The following is a 27,691-nucleotide window of genomic DNA, read 5'->3' as shown; positions in this document are numbered from 1 at the left end:
AAAGAAAAAAAAAAAAAGAAGAAAAAAAAAAGATGGCTGCCCGGCGTACCACAAGGCTCTGTGCTCGGCCCACTTCCTTGTCTGAACCGCTGCCGTCTCGCGGCGCTCACATCTCGTTGGCCAGCTCCTCCGTCTCCGTGGAGAGGTCTCCGTTGGCGATCTTGGTGTTCTCCTCGTAGCCGGGCGGCATGAAAGCTAGCGTGTACGGGTAAAGCTTGTGACACTCGGCGCGGTACGACTCCGCGTGCTCTTTGCAGTCTCCCAGCGAGCCGCTCCGAAGACAGTCCAGGACTTCTGTGCAGGTCTGTGTTGAATAACGGAGAGAGGGACAGGATGAGAAATAACGAAGCGTAGTTCAGGTAGTTCATAAAGGAGCAGACGAGCGAACGTTAGCTCAATATTATAAGCCTGTTAGTCGCAGTCATGTGCCTCCACTTACATAAAGTGTTACTGTATTAAATTCATAACCTCCTTACAGTGTTGTAATACTCGAGTCCGAGTCATTAGCTAAATTTAGAGACTCGTGACTTGACTTGGACTTGAGCACTGATGACTCGAACTTGGACTCAGACTCCTACATTCAGATCATTCTGACTCGGAAATTGAGAAAAAGACTTGACTTTTTTTATATCATTAGGCTATAATTTTTAAACAATTGCTCAAAGGTTTGGAAATGAGATCTATGGTTTGTAACTGTTTTATGAAATTCTAATTTAGATAGATGTTATTGTAAACTGTAATGTAAATTGTAATGTAATCTTTTGCCGCTATCTTGGCCAGGACTCCCTTGGAAAAGAGATTGTTAATCTCAATGGGACTTTTCCTGGTTAAATAAAGGAATAATAATAATAATAATAATAATAATTTTAATATGTCATTAGAATATTATTTGGTGTATGATTTTAATATCTAAATTATTAGTGCAATGGAATCTTACTGCTTCATGTCTTTAGTGCGGAACTTGGACTCGACTCTGATTTTTTTTTAATGACTTGGACTTGACTAGGACTTTAACACTGGAGACTCGAACCTGGACTCGGACTCGAGGCATAGTGACTTGACTACAACACTGCCTCCTTATACAATTAGAATCATAAAAAAAAAATAGGATAAAGTGATAAAAGTGAAATGTTAGATTCCATACTTGTATAGTTCTGTTGTTCAGCGACTCGTCCAGTGAGGCGGCCAGCTCTGCTGCTTTTGCTTCCGTCGAGGAGTCCAGATAGGCCATCATCTTAGCAGCTGCAGGAAGGAGACAGAGAGACTCTGAGGGGAGGCCACGCCATGTTTGTGAGGGTAACACAGAGCTCAGTTATCACTTCTGCCCTGAGCCTCGCCACTATTAAGTGTCTCAAACTGTGTAGACTTATTGCAGTAGAAGAAGTCGCATGAAGTATTCAAACGGTGAGGATGGACTAATGTGAAATCCTCAGATCAAGTGTGTTATCCTCGGGATAGCTTTATACGTTCTGGTTTAGAAGCAGAAACAAAATGCAACAGAGCAGACTAAAGAAGTGTATTGAAGTGTTTTAAGTTTTATTTTCACCACTTACCTTATTCTTCACTGTGAACTTTAATGCATAGAGCCAAGAAGTGTTAAAGGGGACATATCATGCTTTTAAATCCTTCTTTTACCATTGAAATCATTCCGTTACGCTCTTCATAAAGTAAAGCTCTAACGCTTTGGTCTGAAGTCCTCATTATTCTCTTTAATTTACCCCCAGGTTCCCCTTTTTTCACCTGGTCTAAGGTTCTGAGAGCAACTCGTTTTGGTTCCGTCTCTTTAAACCTAAAGCCGGCACTTCACAGCCCAGAGCGTTCCACTTCACCCCGTTCTGCCATTTCTGTGGTATGCTGGGGGACGGTGTAATAAACTTATTCACTTGTAGCTTCAACATCCTTCAGCTTTGACTACAACATCGCTCCGAGAAATAACAACGGTGGATTCGCAAGACTGGTAAGCTGGAAGTCCATGACCTTATTTAGCAGCTCCACCGCAAAAGCTGTGATAATTGTTAAATAAACAAAAAAAAAAAAAAACATAATAGAGAACAGAGAAAACTGAACAGCTTGAAAAATCTGACCCAAAAACAATATCAAGATTTCTACGCAGCTCCTGAACAGACCACATTCAACCTTTCTGCACTCCTAGAGACTCCAAGTACACAACAAAATGTACTTAAAAAGTGGATTTTGCATATGTTCCCTTTAAAGGACACAGGCACCCCAATTATTCAACACAAAACTATGAGCGGGCATTCAGTCCATAAATCTGTTCCATGCTTCTTTTCTGACCAGAAGTCCTATAAATGTTTGTTTTTGCGTGTGAAAGTGACGCAGCGATGGCTGTGGTTTGCCAAACTGAAGCAGAGAAGCAACGTCAGCAGTGCGCTCGTTTTTTTCCCACCATCTCAAAGAGGTGAAGACATGCATGCATTATATAAAAGCAATGCTATTGGATATCGACATCAGCCCACACGTTCATACATGTGCATCCCTGTACCAGAAGCATGCCACACTTTTTTTTTTCTTTCAGTTTTTTGATTTTTGAAACAATCTTGAAAAGCTGCCACTTTCTGGAACCACTAGCGATCACAAGCTTCTTCCCGTCTGTCACATAAAACTCACATGAACCGCATGGAGTTTGTGGCAAAACAAAGTGAGGGATTTCAAGTTTACATCACGTCCAGGCCGGCCCTGCCTTAATACAGCTCTGCCCCACTGAGCTATATAATACACTGGAGTGCTGATTTAGCCGAAAAACTGAAGTCACTGGCCGCCATCTTGCTACTCCCTACTCTCACAGAATCCCATAGGATTTGGTTGCAACAACAAGCAGTTTTCTGGCTGAGTGAAAACGTTTCATAGGCAATTCTACAGTCAGTGGATGCACTAACACTATCAACTACTAGGAAATTAGGTGCTGAGATATTTTACATGTTATTCATATTAAATATATATATATATGTATATATAAGTATGTGTATATGTATATATATATATACACACATATGTAAATATATGTTTTTGTATATTGTTATTTATATATTTATAAATGTTAAACATATATATTTAAATGAATAAAATGCAAAATATTTCAGCACATGACTTTTCTCAGAGTTTTAGAACATAACAAAAGTATATGGCATTTGACATTTTAAAAGTCTTAAGCCCCCCCTGAACATGATAAAAGCCTCGTTATTCGATGCTGTAGCGCACATATTCCCTAGTTACTGGGGGGAAATAGGGAGTACCAATATGGCGGCTGGTGGCTTCAAAGCGACTCGTTCTAACAGCGGGCGATTAGCACTCCAGTGTATAATATAGCTCAGTGCTCTGCCCCCCACACCCTAACGTCTGCACACCACGGGGGGAGCAGGAGGCGCTCACCGGCCAGTCGGTGCGGTATGGAGTCGGAGTGCTTGGCGAGGTAGGCCTGGTTGAAGCTCTTGGCGTTGCTGTCCCCGAACAGCCGCGTGATCTCCTGCTTCAGCACCGTCCTCACGACCTCCGGCAGCTCCTTGCTCTCTGCGACTGAGGGGGGGAGACGCGGGTTAAGAGGTTAGACGCTCCTCTGAAGGACGGGAGAGTCGTCATGAGGCGGGCCTGACCTCCTTTGAAGAAGCGCACCAGACACTGGTGGAGCCAGGGATGGTCGGGATCGATGGCCAGGGCTCTCTTCACCGACTGGAGCATCAACAAGTACTTTTCTGCGAGGAGGACGCAGGTTGGGAACGGGTGAGGAGCAGAATAAGACGTTAAAGATTTTTAATTAAGACACTACATTATTTTTCTCACTCTATTGAGTTCTACTGTTCTTCAATTATGCATTATGTGTTGTCATTTCAGCTTTTAACTTTCTGTTCTCTCTCTTTTCTCTTCATAGTAGGTACACCTGGTCTGGCGTTCTGTTAACTGTGACATCATCCAGAGAAGACGGCTCACCCGCTACTTCCATCTAATGTAGAACAGATTACTAGATCAATGTCTGCTTCTGTGCTTTTTTGTTTCTCTTGTTGTGTCTCTGTTCTGTCTTCTCTAACCCCAGTCGGTCGAGGCAGATGACCGTTCATACTGAGCCCGGTTCTGCCGGAGGTTTTTCCTTCCCGTTAATGGGGAGTTTTTCCTCTCCACTGTCGCTTCATGCTTGCTCAGTATGAGGGATTGCAGCAAAGCCATGGACAATGCAGATGACTCTTCCTGTGGCTCTACGGTTCTCCAGGAGTGAATGCTGCTTGTTGGGACTTTGATGCAATCAACTGGTTTCCTTATATAGGAACTTTTTGACCAATCTGTATAATCTGACCTAATCTGTATAATATGATTGAATTTGACGTTGTAAAGTGTCTTGAGATGACATGTTTCATGAATTGGCGCTATATAAATAAAGTTTAATTGAATTAAAGTCAAAGGAGAAGAAAAGGCAGTGAGGTTTTTGTTTTTTATAACCTAACCTTTTCTAAAGTAAATCTCAAAGGCCAACAGATGCGTCTCAATCTTGTCTTTCACCAGGTGCTTCAGAGGCGTCAGGAACTTCACAGCTTCCTCCAGAGGACTTTCTGCCTGTAACAGCAAAGAGAAAAGTCAAGAATCACGCGTCTCAGCGGCAGATCATCGGCTCCCTTCGCCCCCCCCCCCCCCCCGTCACCAACCTTGACCAGTTTCTCCGGGATGAGCTCCTCTTTGGGCCCACCGATCTCCTCGTCGTCGTCCTCCTTCTTCTTCTTCTGGTTCTTCAGCTGCTTCTCCTTCTCCGCGTTCTTCTTCTCTTCCTCCAGCTGGGCCTTCTTCTGGGCTCGTCGCTGCTTGTTCCTCAGCTTCTTCAGCTCCTTGTCAGACAAGTTGGCTGCAGAACGAAAAAAGTCGACTCGCAGGTTCAAACATTTTACGCCTCCGCAGGCCGAGGAGGTGGATTCAGATTTTTTTTTCTCTCTCCGCCCTCACCAGTGTCTGCCTGCAGCTCTTTGCTGTCGTCGGTCAGCGGATTGTCATGAAGGCTCAGGTAAATCTGGATGGCCGTGGTGGCGGCCTTGTAGTAGAACGGGTGCATCCGGAGAACGTCCTCCAGCTTCAGCAGGTCCACGTAGGAGCGTAGCGTCATCTTCCTCATGCAGTAGGTGTGAAAGTCAAACTGGTCGTCCGTGATCTCCACAAAATGCTGATCCAAGCAAAGAAACAAAAAAAACAGGTCAGCACAAACGGAAGGAGGCGCGGCACAAGGAGCGGCTGCGGCCGGGACGCACCCTCTCGATCTCGTGGCACTTCTTCAGGGCTTCTCCGAACTTGTTCAGGGCTTTGTAGGCGAGCGCGCACTCGGTCTGGAACCACATGCACTGCATCTCGTTCAGGTTCTCCACCGCCGACGCGCCCTCCTGGGAGAACACAGGCAGATCAGATCAGAGCCAGCGCTGCTGCTGCAGAGACGCGTAGCCCTGAGGAGACAGGAGTGCTCCTAACCAGAGTAATTACTAGTGTTGCACCATTGCCTTTTTTTGGCCCCGATACCATCTGTTTGAAATTGATGTGTGTGTATATATGAAGAACTGCATACTACTTAGGGTAGTAGAACTTTTTATTGCCTACCTGGAATGGGTGACAATAGTTGAATAAACTTTTGGCTCTCAAAGGCCAAAATAGTGCAACATTCGTGAAATTATAACATGTATAATGTTCTAGCCTCGGTGCACTGGCTTCCGGTTGTTTTTAGAATAGATTTTAAAATTTTATTATTTGTTTTTAAAGCTCTTAATGGTCTAGCCCCCCAGTATTTGACTGAGCTTCTCCAAATCCATGCCCCGGCCAGAACACTGAGATCCTCTGATCAGTTGCTACTGGCCATGCCTAAAACCAGACTTAAAACCAAAGGTGATCGCCCCTTTATGGCAGCGGCAACGAGACTCTGGAATAACTTGCCTTGGCATGTTCGATCGGCAGGCTCCTTGGAGGTCCTTAAATCCTCTCTAAAAGCAAATTTCTTCTTCCTGGCTTTTAATCAAGTCTAAGTGGACATTTGGCAAAATTATATTTTATTTAAAAATTTATTTTATTTCAATTGAAACATTTATTCCATTATATTTTATCTCCCTTCAATTTTTCTTTTTGCATTGTGTTTATGTATTTTAGCATTCAGTTTTTATCTTATACTCTGCAACTGTGATTTCTGTACAGCACTTTGGTCAACCCTGGTTGTTTTAAATGTGCTTTATAAATAAAGTTTGAGTTGAGTATAATAGTAGTGCAACAGTAAGACAGTAAAATTACATTAATAATTGAATGATCTCTTTTAAACCCCGAGATTTGGCTCTCAAATGCCAAAATAGTGCAACTTCCATGAACTTATATAACATTTATAATGCTAGTCAGGAGAGAGAAGGCTGCGTTCAAGTGACAAACAAACATCAAAATGGTATCGGTGCCTATTTGTTGGTACTCGCTGATACCGATACCACCATTTTAGTGCTGGATCGGGTCCCCGTCCCATACTGGTATCGGTGCAACACTAGGTATCACCTGTGCTTTCCCACCTGTCCTAAACTCAGTTCTCTCTGGAAGCACACGTAAGGTACAGGTGAGCCAGAATTTTTAATCTTAATACCAACACAAATACTTTGACATCCTCTCTGATTCCATAACGTTTTCAGAGAGCATGGAAGATCAGAAAATTATACAAGTTCAAGATTTTCCTCGCCTTAATTAGGGCAAACTCAATAAGTAGTGAGCAATATGCTGCTTTTTGTGAGGACCCTAACAGTGGCTGAAGGGCCCTTAGTAGATGCGCCAATATCCTTTATGGAAGGAATAACCTTGGATTTAGTTACACAATGAAATTAAATTAGATCTTTTCTCTTTTTGCCACTTTCCCCTTCTGCACCTTTAAGCCGTCTTCAACTAACTAACATTGATGTTTTTATTCTCTCGCTGTTGCACTCGCTAACATTTTTCTCAAACACCAGAGCACCAGTTTCTAAGCTACTTCTCCACGATTAGGACCCACTTGGACACCACAGCCAGCATCTGGGCTTCTCCTGTTGATCTGCATCAGGCACTAAATAACCCAACCAGCCTTCTCCACTAAAGGACATGTTGTGATTCCTGGCCCTGCTGCTCAGGTGAGTGTTTGGCTTTCTGCTGCCGCGGTGAAGCTGCGCTCGCATTTGGCACCGAATAAAAACATCACGTGTTTACACTGCAAAAACAGACCTTAAAATAAAGTAAAATGTTCCTAAAATTTGTTTTTTTCCCCTTGATTTGAGCAGGTAAATGATATTATCTGCCAATGGAATGAGTATTTTGACCCCTAAAATAAGATAATTAGACATCCTGCACTTGAAATAAGACGATGGAGATGAATTGTTCCTATTTTAAGAGCTAAAATCTTATTTACCTGCTCAAATCAAGGACAGATAGACTAATTTTAAGAAAATTTTACTTATTTTTAGTTCAGTTTTTGCAGTGTAACGAACACTTACCGCTATGCTTTAATGCAGGCATGTCCAAAGTGCGGCCCGGGGGCCATTTATGGCCCCTACGTTGATTTTGGGTGGCCCTCTAACTGCATTTCAAGAAAGATTTGGTCCACCAGCACAGGCTGATGCAGATGGAAGGTTTTAGTTTTTATTCCATTTTTTTTCCATTCCATTCCATTCCATTTTAGTTTTTAATTAGGGCAAAATTATTATAGAAAAGTTAAAATCCTATAATTGTAAATGTTAAAGTTTTCATCTTTTAACAAACACCCTTTTGTCATTCTCTTTAATTTCATAGTAACATCTGTCCAATGACATTTAATGACTCAAATTCAGACTTTGGTGCATTAAAATCTGCTTTGAAGTAAATTATTAAAATTGGCTAATTACAGCAAGTGTTTTCAAAGAACAACCGACCCAAATACTGTTCTGATATTGCTTGACCAAAAAGAGTTAATTATTGTTAAAGAGTTAAATTAAATTATTCTAAACAATTTGCAAACTGGACGACCATCTTTTAATACGACAAATAAGCAAAACTCTTTTTTTTAAACTTTGGATATACAGTGATTTACACATTCATTTCCTACAACGGTGTAATTTATGCATTTAAAATGATCATATTTTGTAGCGCAAGCAAATTAACATATTTTTTTGGTTTAAAAATGTTTTTATTAATTTTTTTGGCCCTTGAGTTCCTTTGACTTGACAATTTCGGCCCACGTACCGAAAAGTTTGGACACCCCTGGTTTAAAGCGACAGCGTCAATTCTGAATACGGCGCCCGTATAACTCGATAACCTGAGCCTTCTCTCACCCGCGTGAACTTGGAGCACATCTCCTCGGCCTCCTTGATCATGCCGGCCTTCAGCATGTACTTGGCACACTTGGAGTTGATGAATCGGTCGGCGGTGTCCAGAGCCTGGGCCTCGTCCATCCACTGAGCCGCCTCCCTGATGTTCCCGGCGTGCTGCGCGAGGAAACACACACCGTCAATAAAGGCGTTTTTTTTTTTTTTTCTCCGCACAAAGGCGCGTTTCTCAGCCGATTTCGGTACCTTGTAGATCTTCGCCTTGATGAGGAAGAGCTCGATGAGCGTGGGCGTGCTCTCGATGGCCGTGTTGATGTGCTCCAGGGCGAGCGTCTGCTGGCCGATCATGTCGTAGTGCTGAGCGAGGAAGTACTGCACCCAGAGCAGCGTGGTCGGAGGCTCCTCCTTGCCGTCATCTGCGGCGGTGAAAGCGTTTGTAACTGAGGAGCTCACCCGAGCAGAAAAACAAAAAAACAAAAAAAAAAAAAACACACTAATCCCGCTCTGCCTCACCGTTCTGGCTGAACATTCGACAGCTTTTCAACGACGTCTCATAACTGACCACCAGCTCCTCGATGATCGCCACCTGAAGAGGAGAAGAGGAGAAAAACGTCTCACCCGCGGCGACAAAGACGCGCCCTGCTGCTTGTGATGGGGGGGGGCACTTCAGATCTCACCTTTTCCTTGTCGCCGTAGAGCGATTTGAGCGTGGTGAAGACCGGCGGGCAGCCTTTACTGAAGTTCATCCTCAGGTATCTGTCCAGGCACTCCCTGAACTTCTCCCCTGCACAGAAGGAGAAAAATACGTTTTTTTTCTGCTAATTTCCACAGAAAATAGGAATCTAGAGAGAGTCCCTCAGTCGTTCCAGAAATAGATCTACCAGAGAGGAAGTTCAGCGGCAGCCTCCGAGGAACCAGGCCTTTGGGGAACTTCTCCCAGGTTTCCTCGTAGATCTTCAGTCTCTCCTCGGCGCTGCCTGGTGACAAAGAAACAACGTTCAGCCTCGCTCTCCCGTCGCCGCTTCACGCCGTCCGGCATGGAGTCCTACCTGGTTTCAGGGCTTTCTCCAGGCCGTGGTAGTAGCACCAGTTCTCCGGGTTCCTCTCCTGCAGACGCCGGTAGACCTCCGTCGCCTCGTCCAGACGCTCCAGCTTCAGCAGCAGCTCCCCTGCGACAACGGGAGCGTTTAACACGCGAGCTGAAGCCAAATAAGACGTGCAGGCGTCCACGGCAACAACTTAACCCGTCGGCTTAGAATTAGATTTAGTCCAGCGTCATTTTAACCATCCAGCACAAAGTAAAGTGCTTTGAAAAGCATTACAGTATATAGTTTGATCGTTTAGAATATAATAAAGTGAAACGATGCTTTTTACAAAACCAGATTGTTCAAGATTATTGAGATTCTGTTAAAGAAATGTTATCTGATTACGTGGATAGTCGGGGAATTATTCTACAGATTAGGTTTGATCACAATAATATCCCACCGTTCCAGCCCGGGTTGGAATTTCATATGCATTCACTGCAAAAACGCAACTAAAAATAAGTCAAATCTTCTTGAAATTAGGGCATTTGTCTTTGATTTGAGCAGGTAAATAAGATGATCTGCCAATGGAATGAGATTTTTACACTTAAAATAGGAACAACTCGTCTCCATCGTCTTATTTAGAGCGCATTATATCCAATTATCTTCTTTTTAGGGGTCAAAATACTCATTCCATTGGCAGACCATCTTATTTACGTGCTGAAATCAAGGACAAATACAATAATTTCAAGTAAATTTGACTTAATTTTAGTTCCGTTTTTGCAGTGTTCAAGATTAAATGCAAACAGGCTTGCCATATTTGCTAACTGCTGGGACAGCGACCCAAACAAGCAGCTGTCGGTGGCGTTTTTTTTTTTTTTTTTTTAAATGCGGCGTGAGCCTGTTTCCATGCCGCCAACACACAACCATCCCCACAGCATGATGCATCATGGGTAGGGGTCTACAGACCGGACCGCACTCTGCAGAGCGACTCACCCCGCGTCTCCTCCACCGCCAGCTTGTCGCAGATCTGCTTCTCGTAGTTGGAGAGATGATCGAGGGCCTCCTTGTAGAGGCCGGCTTCCCTCAGCACCTGGTTCTGGTAGAGCAGCAGCTCGCTGTACTCGTAGTCCACTTTGTCTGGAGACGTCTGGGCACAAGCATGGAGGGAAGAGGCCTGCGTGAGTTTCACTAGAAAACGCCGTGAAGCAGCCTGAATAAGTCCCCGTTTATGACGCCGTCTGCTGGTGGTGCGACGCCGGGGGCACAAAGGCAGGAAGCAGACTAATCTCATCGGACAAAGAGGGTAAAGCCTCCGTCGCTGCTGAGGACCGAGTTCAGCGCTAAACTCTGGTAGCGAGGCAGAAAGCTGCCAGACCCGTCGACAAAAACCCAACTTCTCACCCCGCCTCAGGAGGATTTTCACTCCGTTTGGCGCTGACCTGCTGTGTTTTCCTGAACTCCTCGATGATTTTCGCGGCCATCTCGTAATCTTCAAGGAGGTGATAGGCGATGGCGTAGCCGATCCACGAGGCCCGCTGGGCCGGGCGCAGCTGCAGGAGCTGGTACCTCGTCTCCTGCAGGAACAAAACCACACGTTTAGTTTCTGCTTAACGCCCGCTCCAAACTATGCAGCCACTGGATGAGAGGCGGAGGAACGGGGCAGGGAGGAGCGCGTCGCTGAGTCAGGGTTAAAGGCAGCAGGATGCCGTCAGCTGGCTCAGTCAAGAGATAACATAAATACCTCCTTTTTACAGCTTTGTTCATATTTTTAATCCTTTCAACCCAACATCCACTTTGCATTTCATACGTCTGACCAAGAGCGGCTCCCAGGCGGAGGTCGTGACCCCTGATGCCCGTCTGCAGCCCTCCCCAGAGGAGGTCGTGCGTCCTCCCAGGTGTTCTCACCTCACCGTCAACTGGGACATTATTTATTTTCCCAGCAAAAGGTCAAACATTTTTCAAACCGATTCCTGCCACACTGCAAAAAGGCAACTAAAACTAAGTGAATTTTTCTTGAAATCAGTGTATTTTTCCTTGATTAGAGCAGATATATAAAGACTATTTGCCAATGGAATAAGATTTTTGCACTAAATATAGGAACAATTCATCTCCATCATCTTATTTCAAGTGCAGGATGTCTAATCATCTTACTTTAGGGGTAAAAATTGTCATTCCATTGGCAAATAGTCTTATTTAGCTCCTCAAATCAAGGACAAATACACTAATTTCAAGACATTTTACTTACTTTGAGTTGCCTTTTTGCAGTGTGCAGCGGGCTATGAGGTTAAAGAAGGATCGGCGGGGCCCGACCCGCCACATTTTAGTGCCCACACCCCAAAGACAAGCCAGTCGGCCCTCACCCTGTATCCCTCCAGGTCTCTCATCTGGATCTGCAGCAGGGACAGGTCTCTGAGGATCTGCAGGTTGTCCTTGTCCCACTTCAGAGCGTTGCGGTAACACTTGATGGCCTCGTCGTACTTCTTGTCCGAGCGCTGCAGTAAGCCGTAGACGTGCCAGCCTGGGACGCGTGGGCGGGGGGGAGGAGTTCAGGAAAGAGCACACACTGTTCGTTCAAACCGAGGTCAGGCCGTGAAGACACTCTGGACGGGCTACCGGGTCAACGAGGGCTAAACGACGCAGTTTCACATCGCCAACGTTCAAACACACGTTTCAGGCCCGTTCTTTTCCAAAGTTCTCACTTCATTTCTAAAGTAAAACTAGTCAAGAGTCCCACAAATTCATTAGAGATTTACACTGAAATCAAGATTTAAACCGGTTATGAAGCGTCCGTCAGTTTGACTTAACCTTCCGTATATATATAGCAAAATATGAAAAAATAAATATACCACATAATTTTTTTAAAAAAAAATTCACATTTAAGAGAAAATCGTTAAAGATTCTGATCACTTTTCATGCGCCCTCCAACCCGGAAGTGGTGACGTCATGTCGTGAGCGTTCATCTCAACATGGCGGATTACTGCACTTCGACGACAAGAAGTCTGAAAGTGAAATTTCGACTTCAACTGAGCGATTCCTACCAGGTGACGATTCTGATGTGTCTGAGGAAGAATATTTGTTTCTCGAGCCTCACATGTTCGACCCAGACGTTTCAGATGAAGAGAAGGCAGCGGACGAAAAACAGCCTTCCGAGTCGGACAAGGAGTGGAGATTGGACGTCGGAAGATTAGATGAATGGTAGGACACGTTTTTTCTTTTAACTACGCAGTTCAAATATTTATTCGTATGTTGACATTTTATTTTACGCACCATAGATATTTAATGGATAAAATTCAGTTCCCCTGAGAAAATCTGTTTTCCCCCCTCCCTTTGTCGGGAGCGCGCATTGCTGCCGTTTTCACGGCTCGTATAATTGATTTTTAGGTAAAACAACGCATATAATCGTGTCAAGGTTGTAACCTTCAGTTTAATCGGCAGCTGTTTACAAAATTATAAAATAAAAATAAACGAGGTCTTCTTGTGCTGTTTTGTGTTATTTTAAACGCCAAGATAATCGGTCTTTTTCCAACTTTTGTCACTTTTACTGAGCCGTCCATCTTATCTTATCTTAAATAAAGAGATGAGGACAAAATATATCACTACAATGAATGAGCATGTATTCACAGTTATAAATGAATTTATGCCATGGCCTAGTTAGGCCCAATGATGACGTGCTACTTATGATAAAGAATCACTTGACAACATTTTAAAAACAGTATCTGTACATTAATATTTAGCCTACATACATACTAGCATAACAAAAGTCAAAAATAATAATATATCAAAAATATACACTGAGAAATATTGAGGCCTAAAGATTTCCTTATTGTAAATCCATTTCCAACTTCCCATAAATGCATTAATAGTGAACTTAGCAAATCAGTTATGGTGTGTAATTCATATACAAATAATCTATCTTATTTTTTAGGTGTTCATATTCTCACTGCCAATAATGGATTCTGCGAGAGAGTGCATCTGTTGCCAGAAAATCGACTTGGTTGTTGCTAAGATGGAAGAAGCCAGAGGAGATGGATGGAGAAATCCCTGACTCAGACCATCCTGGCATGGAAGCTATGTGACTAAATGTTTGGACATTGTAGGTTGCTTGGTCCCAATACAAGCAACAGCATAGGCATATAGCCTATAGACAATTTGTGACATGGTGTTGGGACTATTTAGGCAAAGATGCCAGGGCTGTGATACCCTCGTGTGCTGTCAGCTGGATAAGGGCCCACTTCCCACCCCCAGGACATGAAGATGATTTTACCTTTAGAGCTCACCTGTTGGCAGTTAAAAAAAATACCCAATTGTTGTGTTATTATGTAATATAAGCAATTACTAATAAAATGATTTCATGGTCTTTTTGAAAATCGACTGAATGAGGATACTAATATAAATAAAATCATTTGTAGTGATTATCTGCACTGAGTATTCAAAAGGGATGTACAAATAATCATCAAAATATATATGAGGTTACGGCTGTTCATCATAGAATATGTGAACAAAATAAAAATGTAATATTGTTTTGGACTCCTGCTCAGGTATTTTGGGTAATGAAAGAGCAGATAGGTTGGCTAAGGAGGCTTATAAAAAAGAAGATATTGATATGCCAGTAAAGTTATCCAAATCTGAAGGCAAAAGTATAGTTTGGAGAGAAAGCAATAAGATATGGAAAAGTAGGTGGGATAATGAAATAAATGGAAGGCACTTAGATAGGATACAAAATAAAGTTTATGTAGTAAGGATTAGAGGAATAAACAGGAGGGAGGAGATAATTATAAATAGAATAAGAACCGGTCAGTTTGTTTTAAATGGAACTCTTTGTAAAATGGGGAAACATCTTACTGGTTTTTGTAGTTGGTGTCATAATGTAGAAACAATGGAACATGTTTGTATTAATTGTAGAAGATATGTAAATCAAAGATTATTAAAAACGGAATTAGGTTTTATAGGAATTTAAAATTGAGAATGTGGTTTATAAGCTAAATAGTATTTAGGGGAAAAAGAAGATTTTTCGGTTTAAAAAAATACTGGGATCAGAGAATTTGAGGAATAGATATTAGGATCCAATAGATGGCAGTAATGCAACAATAATGGATGCAAGCTGCCGTTAAAATCTAAAGAAGAATAGCGGCTGTGAAGCACAGACATCTTATGTCTATGATCTTATGTCTATGCCGTGAAGAAGACCCATCCCCCGGAGCACCGAGGCAGTCGTCTTTAAAACGACGAGCCACAAACGGGCTCTAAATGTGTCTTTTGGCCACTCATGCAATCCTCCATCTTCATGGGAACAGTACATAGTGACACAACAACGAGACATCTTGTAAAAAAGCTGTGAAAGCAAAATAACCCTATCCATCCATCCATCCATCCATTTTCCAAACCGCTTAGTCCCTCATGGGGTCGCGGGGGTTGCTGGTGCCTATCTCCAGCGTTCACTGGGCGAGAGGCGGGGGACACCCTGGACAGGTCGCCAGTCTGTCGCAGGGCAACACAGAGAGACAAACAGGACAAACAACCATCCACACACAGACTCAAGGACAATTTGGAGAAGCCAATTAACCTAACAGTCATGTTTTTGGACTGTGGGAGGAAGCCGGAGTACCCGGAGAGAACCCACGCATGCACAGGGAGAACATGCAAACTCCATGCAGAAAGATCCAGGGGTGTACTCGAACCCAGGACCTTCTTGCTGCAAGGCAACAGCGCTACCCACTGCACCACTGTGCAGCCCCGTTTTGATTCCATGGATTTTAGGAACGCAAAAAACGAGAGATGCGGGTAGGAGACCGAAAAAAAATTATCAGAAGTAATAAATAACTATGTGGACATCATCTGTGAGAAAAATCTCGCTGATCTGCCACTTCAACGATTAACGCTTCATAACCGGTTTAAATGCAGCTTTTAAATATCAGCTAAACATACAGAAGGGAAGGTAAACTGGAAGGAAAGAAATAGAAAGGGAAGGAGGGAAGGAAATAAGTAAGCAAGGCAGAAGGAAAGATGTAAAGAAAGAAGAAAATAAATATGGAAGGACACAGAAGTAAAACAGGAAAATATGCAGGTAAGGAAAGATGTAAGGACAGAAATAAGGAAGACAGGAAGAAGGGAAGGAGAGATGTGATGAATAAAGGAGAGAAGAATTCAGGAGGGAAGGAAGCAACAAACAATTTATACAACAACGAGGACTAAAGTTTTGTACTCTCATCTCCTCCTCGAATACTTAACCACACCTGGAAAATCCTTTTTTTCCCTCATTTTTGTCGTTTCAAAATGTGTTTTCAAAACTCAGCGCTCAGCGGAGTTTAAAGACCAAAACACAGAATCTGCATCATCTCACGTTATATCAGCGCAGAACGAACCCTGCAGTACCAGAAATTATAACCCTGGCGGTAGGGCTGAACGATTTTGGAAAATAATCTAATTGCGATTTTTTTTTTCTTAATATTGCGATTTTTCCCCCCAGTTTAATTTATCATGTCTTTTTAAACATATACAAACAACAAATCATTTTGCTTCCTCGCTGTGCGGATTAGTTGCTAAAAGACCCGCAGCATCTAAACTCAGAGCAGAAATGATTGCATTCTGCCTTCAATATGTTTCAACCAAAATTGCAATTTTGACTTTTCTCCGCATTAACCACAAGCAACAAAAATGGCCTCTAGATAAAGATGTTTGTAAACAAGGACTATTCAAAACAAGAACTTTTGATGTTTCTATTAATCAGAAAATTATTCAAGAGAACAGCTTTTAATTTAATTGGACATCAATCCTTGTTGAACATAAAGTGCAACCAACAAACAAGTCTATGTATTAAACTGATTGACCTGTACTTAATGCTATGTATGATTATATAAACTCTAAAACAAGTAATAAAATTAGATTATCTCACTGCTGCAACTGTCTTCCCTTCCATGTGGAGACAAACCCACTTTAAACATTTTACCGACACCTAATGGACGTGTCTAATTCCCTAATTGTTACACAGCCAAAAATTGCAGACTCTGCGATTTGGAAATTGCGTTTTTTAAAATCGCGATTATATTGAAAATGCGATTAATTGTTCAGCCCTACCCGGCGGACTGATGGAGACCCCGCTAAATAAACAAAATCGCTGCAACAGATGACGTCGATTAATGAGCCGATGCTTCTGCAGACGCTTCACACTTGATCTATGAGCAGACGTCCACATCCGGCCACTCAGCCAAGATGAGGAGACTGAGCCAGGGGGCCGTCTGCTCAGAGACCGGGTGTGTCGCAGCGAGACGCCTCCTCCGCTCCCAGCGGGCGCAGATTTCACAGCGGCCTCAGAAGGAGAGGCACGAGGGAGGATACAGACGTGGCTCTTGAGGTCGTTGCGAAGGCCTCTCCTCACCAGGTCGTAGGCCTCCTCCTTCTTCCCCAGACAGTTCAGGGTCAGGCCCTTCATCGCCAGCGTCTCTGCAGCGACACACAGACGGACAGACGGAGCAGAGGATGAAGAACGACGACAGCAAACCGCCAGGAGTTCCCAGCAGACGACGTGTTTTCTTACCTCCGTGTTCTGCAAATTTGGGGTTGGAGAGGATCTGTTTGCAGAACTTGAGCCCATTTCTGTATTGCTTGTGCTCGTAACATCGCTGTGGAAAGGAGGATAAAAAAACAAAAAAGGGGATTAAGATATAAAGACTAACAACGATTCATCCCACAGAGAAGTCCTTCCTAGATGACCCACCACAAAAAAAACGTTTTCCACTTCTCCAGCTTCACAGTGTCTGCACTTAAGCAGCAGAGAACGACAAACCCACAGAGAGTTGCTCCCCTAAAGCTGATTGTTTCATTACTTGAAGAGAAAAAGCTATCCTTCAGCTCCGACACCACAGCTACGTGTCCTAATCAGATATTAGGTTATATTACAACGGGCGATGTAGCAATTCAGTCCAGCAGTCTAAGACTCGTCACACGGTTTGATATGTTCCAAGCAGCCGCTGTATCTGTGGATGTGAAGGGAAAGTTGAGTGGAAGGAAAAAGTGAGCGACCAAAAGAAAGGCAGCACAAGGAACAAAAATGACTGTCCCTTCCTGGGACCAGGGGTGTAACAGAGAAGCTAGAAAGTACTTCCTAGAGACGGGGGGGGGGGGGGGGGGGGGGGGGGGGGGGGGGAAGATTATTTGATGTTGATGTGCTTATACATTGAGCATTTCCTGCACCTTTTTTTGTAAGAGTCCTCTTTATTGATGTTCTGCATCACTTTTGCTTTCACAGCAATCAAATTTCCATCAATTACGAGAAATAAATATCACATTATTTGGTGAAATTACAGAGTGCATTTCGTTGTTTTTTATTAATTTACTGAAATTAATTCCCCTTTTCATGAATTCACTCAGTCACCTGTACCTGCATTGATCTCCCTCCATGCCTGCAGTAACAGCTGTCAGCGCAGCGCTTTAGAAACAAGCGTTTCGCCCCTGAAGCTTTATTCAAACGCTACATCCCTGCTGTTGTTAAGCAGATTAGCGGCCGTCATGCCAGGCGCCGTGTGTTTTTTTTTTCTTCTTTTTTTTTTTTAGGGAGGGGAGCATGAAGCTGGCAGATGGTACTCTGGCTGCCCCACAAACAGCCAAAACACAGAGAAGGAAGGCGTTATGAACCTTTCCGTGCGAGCGCCACAGTTAGCTGTGAATTTTAGGTTAGCGTAGCGCCAGAGGTGGTGCAGGCGATCACAACAGGGCAACGTTAGTGTTTCTGACAGTTCTTGGCTTGGATGCCTGTTTCCCCCCTCCGCTCTGAACAATGTGACATAACGCGCCGTGCTGGACTAATAACCCGCTGCTGAACACAAACTGCGCTCCGGCTTTAGGCACAAAACGCCAGGAAATCCCAGAGAAAGCTGCTGGACGGCAGGTCCGTTCCTCCTGCCGCTGTGTGAGCTGCGGTTTGCATGAAGCAGAAACACGTTTAGGACAAAAACCACTGAGCTATATAATACACTGGAGTGCTAATCACCGTCTGTTAGAACAAGTCGCTTTGAAGCCACCAGCCGCCCAGTGACGTGCGGTCAGGGGAGGCAGGTGAGGCAGTGCCTCACCAGCCATCATGGAAAGAAAGAAAATATATAATCATAAAGTAATTTAAATTGTTATATTCATCCGGTGGTTTGTACTAAAAAAATATTTATTTTTCATGTAGCTTCACCAATTTCGATTTTTATTTGTTCAAAATCGCTGAATTTTCTTATTTTCCCATTCAAATGCTTGGAAGCGATGCGGGTGAGGCAGCAGCGAGCTCTGCCTCACCTTGGATTGCGCAACCCCTGGCTCTGCGCTGGCTGCTAAGCGGAGAGAGCATGTTGCTGTACGGCGTCAATAAAATGGTTTAAACAAATTTAATATGTGAACTTATTTCCAATAATTTAGCTTATGTATATAATGTACAGTGCTTTTTGTCACCAACTGTGTTTGTGTAACGTGTTTCGTGTAATGAGCGATTATAAACGGCAGAGAACAGGTTCGAGGTGAGGCAGGCAGTTCTCTTGCCTCATGGCAGGGGGCGCTCAAGATCCCAGACGTTCGTCTTGTTCACTCCTCAACTGCCGAGTAAGTGACAGCAAGCTAGGCTAAACGATTCGGGAAGCAAGTCAAGTGCAGCGATAGATTATAATAGAGATAGTGATTTTTTCCCTCTCTTGCATTCATCCATCAAAAACGGTGAGGGATGAATGCAAATCTCCTGGACAGCTTCTCAACTTTTTGGCCGAGAAGGATCTTGTTGTAACTGTTCCTGAGGCGACAAAGTTGCTCCAGCTTGTGCTCACGGTGCCAGCTACTACAGCGTCAGTGGAGCGGTCATTCTCAGCCCTGAAGAGACTGAAAACATAAAGCAGGAACAGGACGGATCAAGGAAGGCTTTCTTCCCTGGCAGTGATCTCCATTGAGACAGAGAGACTTTTAAAACTGAAGGAAGATAAGGAGGACTTCTATCGCAAAGTGACGGATGTTTTTGTGCAGAAGGAGCGACGCATGGACTTCATTTATAAGTAAAGGTAAGACAGTAATAACATTTATTTTGTTTTGTTTTTTAAGGAAATGTGTGTTTTGTGAGCTACCGTTTGTATGTGTAAGGATGAAGAAGTGAAACATAACCTGTAAACTGCTGTCAATCTATGCATCTATTTGCAAATCTGATTCTGATGACGTCAGTGCCTCACCAGCTATGAACCTCACCGCACGTCACTGCAGCCGCCATATTGGTACTCCCTATTTTCCTCCAGTAACTAGGGAATATGTGCGCTACAGCATCGAATAACGAGGATTTTATCATGTTCAGGGGGGGCTTAAGACTTTTAAAATGTCAAATGCCATATAGTTTTATGTTATGTTCTAAAACTATCAAGTACTGAGAAAGTCATATGCTGAAATATTTTGCATTTTATTCATTTAAATATATATGTTTAACATTTATAAATATATAAATAACAATATACAAAGACATACATTTACATACACATATATATATTTAATATGAATAACATGTAAAATATTTCAGCACCTAATTTCCTAGTAGTTAATAGTGTTAGTACATCCACTGACTGTAGAATTGCCTGTGAAACGTTTTCACTCAGCCAGAAAACTGCTTGTTGTTGCAACCAAATCCTATGAGAGTAGGGAGTAGCAAGATGGCGGCCAGTGACTTCAGTTTTTCGGCAAAATCAGCACTCCAGTGTGTATTATAGCTCAGTGACAAAACGCAAAGAGACCTGGTGAAAACACAGAGTTTCTGAGGCACCGGTGAAGTTCTCCCACCAGGACTGCGCTGACGTCAGCAGGACGCGGTAGAAGGAAGCGCCGGACGCCGAGGACACGGCAGGCGTTCGAGCATTTCAGAGTAAATTTAGCAACGTCAACGCCACCGGCTGAGCTCTGCAGGCGAGAGCGCTCCACAAAAATAACTCGGCCCCCGTGATTTACGGGGGGGGAGGGTCTGGCGGAGCACGCGGCTCGGGCCTGCAGGGCTCCGTGTGCCGGCATCTGGTTCTGACCAAACGTCTCTAGGCGTGTTGGTAGTGATGATGACGCCACGCTTTATGTGAAACAAAGGACAGAAAGAAAGAGAAGCTTTTGCCACAACTTGCAGGCTTTAACGTCACTGAACCCTTCATGCTATGAATGGTTAAGAACAGGTTAAAGGAGCCTGGTCACTTTACAAAGAAGCTCTCTCTGCTTGCATATAAAGGTTTTGCTAATTATCGCGCCCTGTGCGCTTACTTTACTTTATTTCTGCGTTTCACACTTTGTTTTTTGCTCTTTGTGTCAGTAAACAAAGCGTTTTTGTGTATTTTTACCACAACACCATGTGACTAGGGCTGGGCAATATATCGAGATATTAAAAATAGAGATTTTTTTTTTAAAGAGAGATATGAGATCAGACTATATTGTTTATATGGAGATGCTCTATGTTGGGTTATAACTATACTTTTATGTATTCCAGTATGTTATTTTTCAGCCGTTTCTCATATTTATCTATAGCTGGTTTGATTCTTAAAACGGCTTTTTAGAATTACTTTATGAAAAGAAAAACATATCGTGATAAATTATCGGCATTCAGCGTAAAAATACGGACATATTATTTTTGGTCCATATGGCCCAGTCCTACACGTGACCGGATGCAACCCTAACCCTGAAGATCGGAATATTATCGTTAGGTTTTAAGGCTGGATCTTTATCCTCGATCTTTATCCTGATATGTTTTTCCTTTTTCATAAAGTAATTAGAAACAGGAATCTCTGAATCAAAGCTTTATCCCAAATGTCCCACAGTCACATTTCTAAACAAGCGGCTGGAGATACATATGAGAAACGGCTGAAAAATAACCTACAGGCATACATAAGTAATTATAGCGCAGCGTAGATCATCTCTAAACCATATAGTCTCATCTCTTATCTCTTTTTAAAATAAAAAATCTTAATTTTTCCCAGCGCTAGTTCTGCTGTACATAATGTTAATGTCTGCTGATCAAACCCGGTGCAAAGTTCTTTTCAGGCTGAAAAAGGACTAAAACACCATCAGGATGAACGCTTGGCATATTTTGTTTTATTCAAAGACGATTATATATGGGTTTTCTTTTTATGGTCAAAATACATGACTAGGCCCCTTTAATTGGAGCTGCAGCTAAAAACAAAGGATTCATTTGTGAGATCAGACTCCTTCCTGTGTTTTAATGTCACTTATCTGAGCATTTAGGAACAACAGAGGCACAAAGGTCCAGTGAGGCAGCAGTCAATGAAATCTAATATTTTGCAAGGCGCACCAAAAATAGACTTTTGAAGCCGGTTTCGGATCTTCTGCATTTGCAGCTTTAACCTGCCGATAAAAAAAACTTTTGCAGATGCGTTTTAGCTCATTAAAAACTAGGATGGAATAAATAAACTGCATTTAAAACATTTTTGGTCTTTTTGCCCAGAGTTGTCATTATTTATTTTTATTATATTATTAACAAGGTTTCACTAATGCTTTAAAACATAGACCACCTGATTGCAGAGTCCTTATTTTAAGCCAAGCAATAGGCTGGAAACATTTCTAGGTTCAGCCGTCAAATGGATAAAACAGAGCTACTTTGCTCCGCTCTCTCCAGCCTTCCTGTTATCTACTCAATGTCTCGCTCTCACTCGCTCTCTTGCGACCTCATTGAAATGCAGACATGTATGGACAAGGAGTAAAATGCAGTTTTCCTTACACCTCACTGTTACTGACATGAAGTCAATTCATCTTTCACTTAGTCACAGCTTCCACACCGCAGTCACCGTTGTCAGCGTAGCCTGGAGGCACTTGAATATAGCGCCTGTAGAACTACATTTTTGAGTTTGAAATGATCAGTACTGATGGACTATAGGGCTGGACGAGATATATATATATATATATATATATATATATATATATATATATATATATATATATATATATATATATATATATATATATATATATATATAAACTAGAAATCATATTGATCGATAATTATCAACAAATTCAAAACATATATTTTAAATGCAGCTCTGGCCATTTTATGCTGTTGCTTATTGACCTATTTTTACATACAGAACACAAAGAAACACTGAATTCAAACTCAACCCTTTATTCAACCAACTATTTACCAAAAAAAGTTAAAAAAAAAAACAGAAAAAAAAAGGAACGCGTGCTCTCTAAACTCTCTGAAGGGGGCGGAGCGTTCCTGGATCTGTTTGTGATTGGTTGGGAGGATGTAATGACTGTAATATTAACCTACATGATAGGCTACAATGCAAAAGGAATGAAAACTGTTATTCTATTGAGCTTTTTATTGATCCTTTTTTTCTATCATCGATATACGTCTATCGATCGATAAATATTGTTATTGAATTATGGTCCGGCCCTATTAGATGAAAAGGAAAAAAAAAGTCTAATTTTGGTTCCTAAATTGCTGATTGCTTTGGAAAATTTGTGTTGCAGCACGAAACAGCTCAGGTGTCTTGAAACGATTCAGGCTGATTCTGTGTAGAAATGCACTGACATGCACGTGCTAAAAGTTGACAAGACTTCCTGAGCTTTTACTTTGACATATCACAGATATGCACCATGACAGCTCAGTCCTGCCCTCCCAGCTAAGCTCCCAGACGTCTCCGCTTGTTGCTGAGGGCTGTTCAGATTGGCTGTACGGCTCATTGTTGAACCGGGAGGGTTAAGAAACCAGCCACGCCACGGACGGCCGGCTATTGTCACAATTTTTAACGTGTATTAAATAAACACCAAAAAGCTGTCTTTTCTTAACCATATCCTAATTCTGTTTCACATAGACATAAGTAACCAAGCAGCAACAGGTATGGCTGCACTACTGGTGAAAAGCTTTGAAAAAAAAAAAAACAAGAGTAACAGACTAATAAACTTGGACTAATTCTCCTATAGTCTTAAACTCATCCTACTAGCATCCAAGGATTTTGGTATCTGGCACTGCTCTGAAGAAAAGAGATAAAGCATGCGTCTGGTAACTCCTAACAAGGCCTGGAGAAGAACCCAACAGCAAGAAGAACCAAAGTGTACTCAGGTTTGTACAAGAAAAATCCTATTTTTTTCTGAACCCACGGATTCCTCTTTCCCTGCAATATCGTTATTGTCACTGCAGTCACCCAGATTTTGAGTTTACGGTCGCACAAATACATGTTTCCGATCGATCCGTTTATCGTTTGTATGGTTGTCCCGTTCAACGTGAGCTGGGAAGTCAAACTAAGCAGCTGCTAAACTCTTGTCAGAGCAAATGAAGACATTTAGTGTCAGGAAGAGGAGGAAACACTCTACAGTGACATTAGACCTGGACCGCTTCAGCAAATCTTCAGATTTCAATAATTTATGCAGTCAGTTTCATAAAGGGGACCCAGGAAGAGCTGTTGCAGTTTCAGTCTTTAGAAAATGCTCTTTTTCCAGAAAAGTAGGTAAGAAACGGCCACATCCCTTTGAATAACCACCCTACCTGCTCTTCTGCTCCTCAGGGGGGTGGGTCGTGAGAAAGAATCCCCCACATCCACTCTGGTCTTACTTCAGTCTTCTGAGGCCTTCCTTTCATAAACTTATCAGACAGTTTGCTTCAACCATGCTCAAAGTCTACGGTGAGAGCAGTGGAGCTACAAAGAACGGCTAACACTGAAGCTAACTGGCTACATAAACACTGGGGCTCCATCCCAATACCTTTAATCCTAGCTCCCGTTCCTTCACGTTTCACGGGGTCAACAGTCAGAACTCTATGGTGGGGAGGAGAGGAGACTCTGACTGCTGTGCCGACGTCAGACAGCTTTAACTCCGACGTCTTTACGTGACGGAAACACACATGGATGCTGAGAGTCAAATCCAGCCCTACAGCCTTCAGAAAGTGAACTACAAAGCGCGCGGTCTCGTCTCTCCCGTCATTTTTGTTGATTTCCGTGATGCGTCATGTCACGCAAAGGATTGTGGGACACCTAAAGGGTTCTTAGTGCCGGTGAGGGACGTAGCGGGGATCCTTGGCCAAACTAGCCGCGGCAGGAAGCATACAGGCTCCTTTTCCTACCTCCTTCCTTACCGACTGCACTATTCAGACAGCGCTCATCATGGCGACCGCTGACGCACTTCCGCGTTAGCTAAAGGGTCTAAAGGGTATTCTGACTGAGCATAGAAGTTCACAGCCAGCATGAGGAAGCTAGCTATGAACGTGCACAGGTTGGCGCTAGGTGAGCGCGTCTCAACGATTGGCATGTGGAACAACCGATAGACGAGATGAAAGAAGGTCGTCCACTATGCCGTTAAGGGTGGAAGGTTGGAGCTGCTTTTCCACCCAAAGTTTCACACCGACCATTTGTCAAATCACATCCAGTGAGGGGCGGGCGGATGATTTATAGAGGGTTTCCATCAGCATGTTACACGCCTGGCAAACGTAATTTATTTCCTGTGTGAGCATCTCTGTCCAACTGGCTAAATATTACATTTCTACTAGAAAAATTAGATAAAAACACAAGTTCATAACAGTCAAAATATTCTAGCCAGTAATTACTGGACTCCAAACAGTCCTTTGTGACATTTAATATCGCAAATATTGATTTTTATGATGACAATATATTTGCAATATCTTGTGTAGCCTTAACCAGGGGGTCATAATCCTCCATATTTCAAGACAGTCATTTTTTTAGAAAATATACAAATAAATGATGCCAGTATGTACATAGGTGGACATTTTTTTTTTTTTCATTGTTGTGAAGTGGAAGTAGGAAGGCAAAAAATGGCAATAAATGAGGATGAGTTGGCAAAGAGGCGAATACACTTGGTATGTGCTTAATAGGCAACTAAACTTAAGATCTTATGAAACCATGCTTATACCTCTAAAAATGATCTGATCAGTGATCCCAGAGTTGTGTGATGATTTAGAGCCAAAGTTATAATTAATATTACAACCAGTACCAGTTTTGAGACAACAGAACAACCCCAGTGCCATGTGCAGCAGTTATTGCTACAGAAACTCAGGTGGCTCTGTAGTAATAACAGGGTTTCTGGTGCAGAACTGCTGAGTGGGCCGGTATTCAGGTCACAATCCCCGCCGGCTTTCAAAACAATCAGGTTGATCTGGAGCGGATAAAGGTGATCTACCTGCCCACGGTGGCCCCTGGAAAAGTGTGTCACGATCGCACAACACAAACGCGCCGCTAGAGCTACAAGACAGGACACCTCGGTAAAAATACGACAAAAAAAAAGAAGAAAAAAAAGTGGACTTATCACTTCCTTAAGCTGCACTTGTCAGCAGCGTGCATGACCACAGGTTCACAGCGCGGAGGCTGCAGGCGGCTACGGCCACCCGGGCCAGGGGAGGACCGACGAGCCACAGACAAACCCGCCGCGTAGCGCCTCTCCTCCGCACAACGCCAGCCTGACCGGATCTAATCTGGGCCGGTGGCTGCAGCCGCGTTAAAAAAAACACTTTAACCAACGTTTACCAACAGACCGCTTCCCCAAAAAACTAGCCAGGCTGAGTAGCATTAGCCGATAAGGAACTTCCCCCCCAAAAGAGCTTCGGCGCAACCCCGTTTCTTTAACGCAGGACACATAACAGACAAAGTTTCCACCATGCATTCAATAAAAAGTAAACAACTGCGAGGGAATATTAAAAAAAAGTGGCCCTTTAGATTGGGGGAGTGGAAGCTAACTCGGAGGCTAACGTGCGGCTAGCCAGTTAGCTTAGAGGGAGGCTGCTTGTTGTGACAAACGGCGGGGCCCGCCGCTAGCTGCCTGTCAACTCCGCGCGGTTTAACCAACACGCCGGCTTTATCCGCCGTGCTCCGGTGTGAACCCCGCGGGGGTTTCAGGACACCGAGCACATCCCCGCCAGCCGTTACCGAGGAGCAGTGACAGCGCATATTAAGGCCCGCGGGCTAGCAGGCGAGCTAGCTAGCTAACTAACTCATTCAATGATGCCATTTTGCTATCAAACCGAAGCGGTTGTCAGCTGACCGACGATCCGGCCCCGAGAGACGGCTGCTGGCCACCGCGCAGCCCGCCGCCGACTAACTCACCAGAATCCTCTTGAAGAGAGCGTTCTCCTTCGGCGGTAAAGTAACCGTGGGCATCGTTGCAGTCGGGATCGACCTCAGCACATGTAGCTAAAGTTAGCCCGGGTAGTCCAGATGAGTCGAGCGCCGGTCGGCCCCGCTGCTCCTGCTTCAGCCGCTCTCTGCTCGATTGCTCGGTTTTCTCTCCTCGACCACTTCCTCCTCTCATGCTGACGGAAGAATTGAGGGTTTAGCAGATTTCACATTTGCTCACATTTACTGTTTAGTTCAGGTCAAATTTTCCAAATCTGGGTCAGTTTAGCACTATTATGTGTTGTTGTTGTCTGTTTTGTCCACTATGACGTGCTGCTGCTGCATTTCTTGACCGGGTGAAAGAGGTTTGGTCTTTTGTCTGGTTAACTAAAAATTTCAATAATACAATTAAAATGTAAAGATTAAAGTGGAGAAGACCGAGGCTAAAAATGCATTTTACATCGAAAGATATTTTCTACTATCAATAATAAACCAAAGAGATCAAGTTGATAAGATAAGAAAATACGAAAAGGCAAAAGTAAGAGTAATCTCATACAGAATAATCTGTATCAAGTGTTTTTAAGTAAAAATAGATTAATATACAGTTTTTCCTATTAATAATTCAAATTAAAACAAACAATAACGTCAAATAAAGCAGGAACGACGAGATTAAAGTCAAAGTGTCAAGAATACACCTGAAATACAAGTATAGATTAACAGAAGAAGTTTGACGGAAGTCAGTATTTTCTTTACATTTTCTGTATATATATTTTCAACAGTCACTTAATTGTTAAAATATCAAGAATAATGTCTGAACCCCAAGCATAATGTTGAAAATATAGGCTAAAGAAGAAAAACTGAGATCACAGTAAAATAAAATAATAATAATAATAATAATAAATATGCACAAACGAGAAATTTCAGAATGTCGAATTGAGGCTCAGAATGGAAAGAAAAAGATTCAAATATGTAAAGTAAAAGAGCAGAGGATGAAGTTCAAATGTAAAGAACAAAGTCAAAATATATTCGATAAAGTGAAACAAAAGTTAGATCAAACGACACTTATTTACTAGTAATACAATAATAATGCCATAAATATTGAGATAAGTGAAACAAATCTCAACACTAAAGTATAAGAAATTTGAAGAAACTTGCTACTTTCACCTTTTCTGCAAAACTATGCATTATAATCGAGATAATAACGTCCAAATATAAAATATTAAAGTCAAAATGTCTGCATAAAGTCAGATGCATGACAAAGAATGGACCTCTGGTGTCAGTATGCACAATATTACACATGTAAATGAAAAGAGGGTGATCCGTTTGGAAAAGAAAATCC

The 27,691-nt window shown here is 42.8% G+C and overlaps 1 protein-coding gene and 1 long non-coding RNA gene across 2 annotated transcripts; one reads left to right on the top strand and one right to left on the bottom strand.

The window, feature by feature from the left end:
- naa15b (N-alpha-acetyltransferase 15, NatA auxiliary subunit b) lies at positions 1–26,490 on the bottom strand. The gene is made up of 20 exons (XM_036137141.1): positions 26,344–26,490; positions 16,836–16,920; positions 16,637–16,741; positions 11,662–11,819; positions 10,741–10,875; positions 10,295–10,448; positions 9,326–9,445; positions 9,158–9,253; positions 8,954–9,060; positions 8,790–8,862; positions 8,523–8,692; positions 8,283–8,435; positions 5,244–5,372; positions 4,945–5,158; positions 4,653–4,846; positions 4,455–4,563; positions 3,612–3,710; positions 3,391–3,534; positions 1,145–1,242; positions 1–304 (listed from the first exon to the last, which is right to left on the bottom strand). Exons 1-20 carry the CDS (start codon positions 26,395–26,397, stop codon positions 107–109), a joined length of 2,595 nt encoding a protein of 864 aa, XP_035993034.1. The 5' UTR covers positions 26,398–26,490; the 3' UTR covers positions 1–106.
- LOC118563165 lies at positions 12,130–13,658 on the top strand. Its single transcript, XR_004931063.1, has 2 exons — positions 12,130–12,496; positions 13,227–13,658. It is a non-coding gene; the product is annotated as an uncharacterized LOC118563165 (long non-coding RNA).
- Positions 26,491–27,691: the final 1,201 nt, after the last annotated feature.

Source organism: Fundulus heteroclitus, chromosome 5, assembly GCF_011125445.2.
Source record: "Fundulus heteroclitus isolate FHET01 chromosome 5, MU-UCD_Fhet_4.1, whole genome shotgun sequence".
NCBI classification, from domain to species: Eukaryota; Metazoa; Chordata; class Actinopteri; order Cyprinodontiformes; family Fundulidae; genus Fundulus; species Fundulus heteroclitus.
This window is presented reverse-complemented; position numbering and strand designations above follow the sequence as displayed.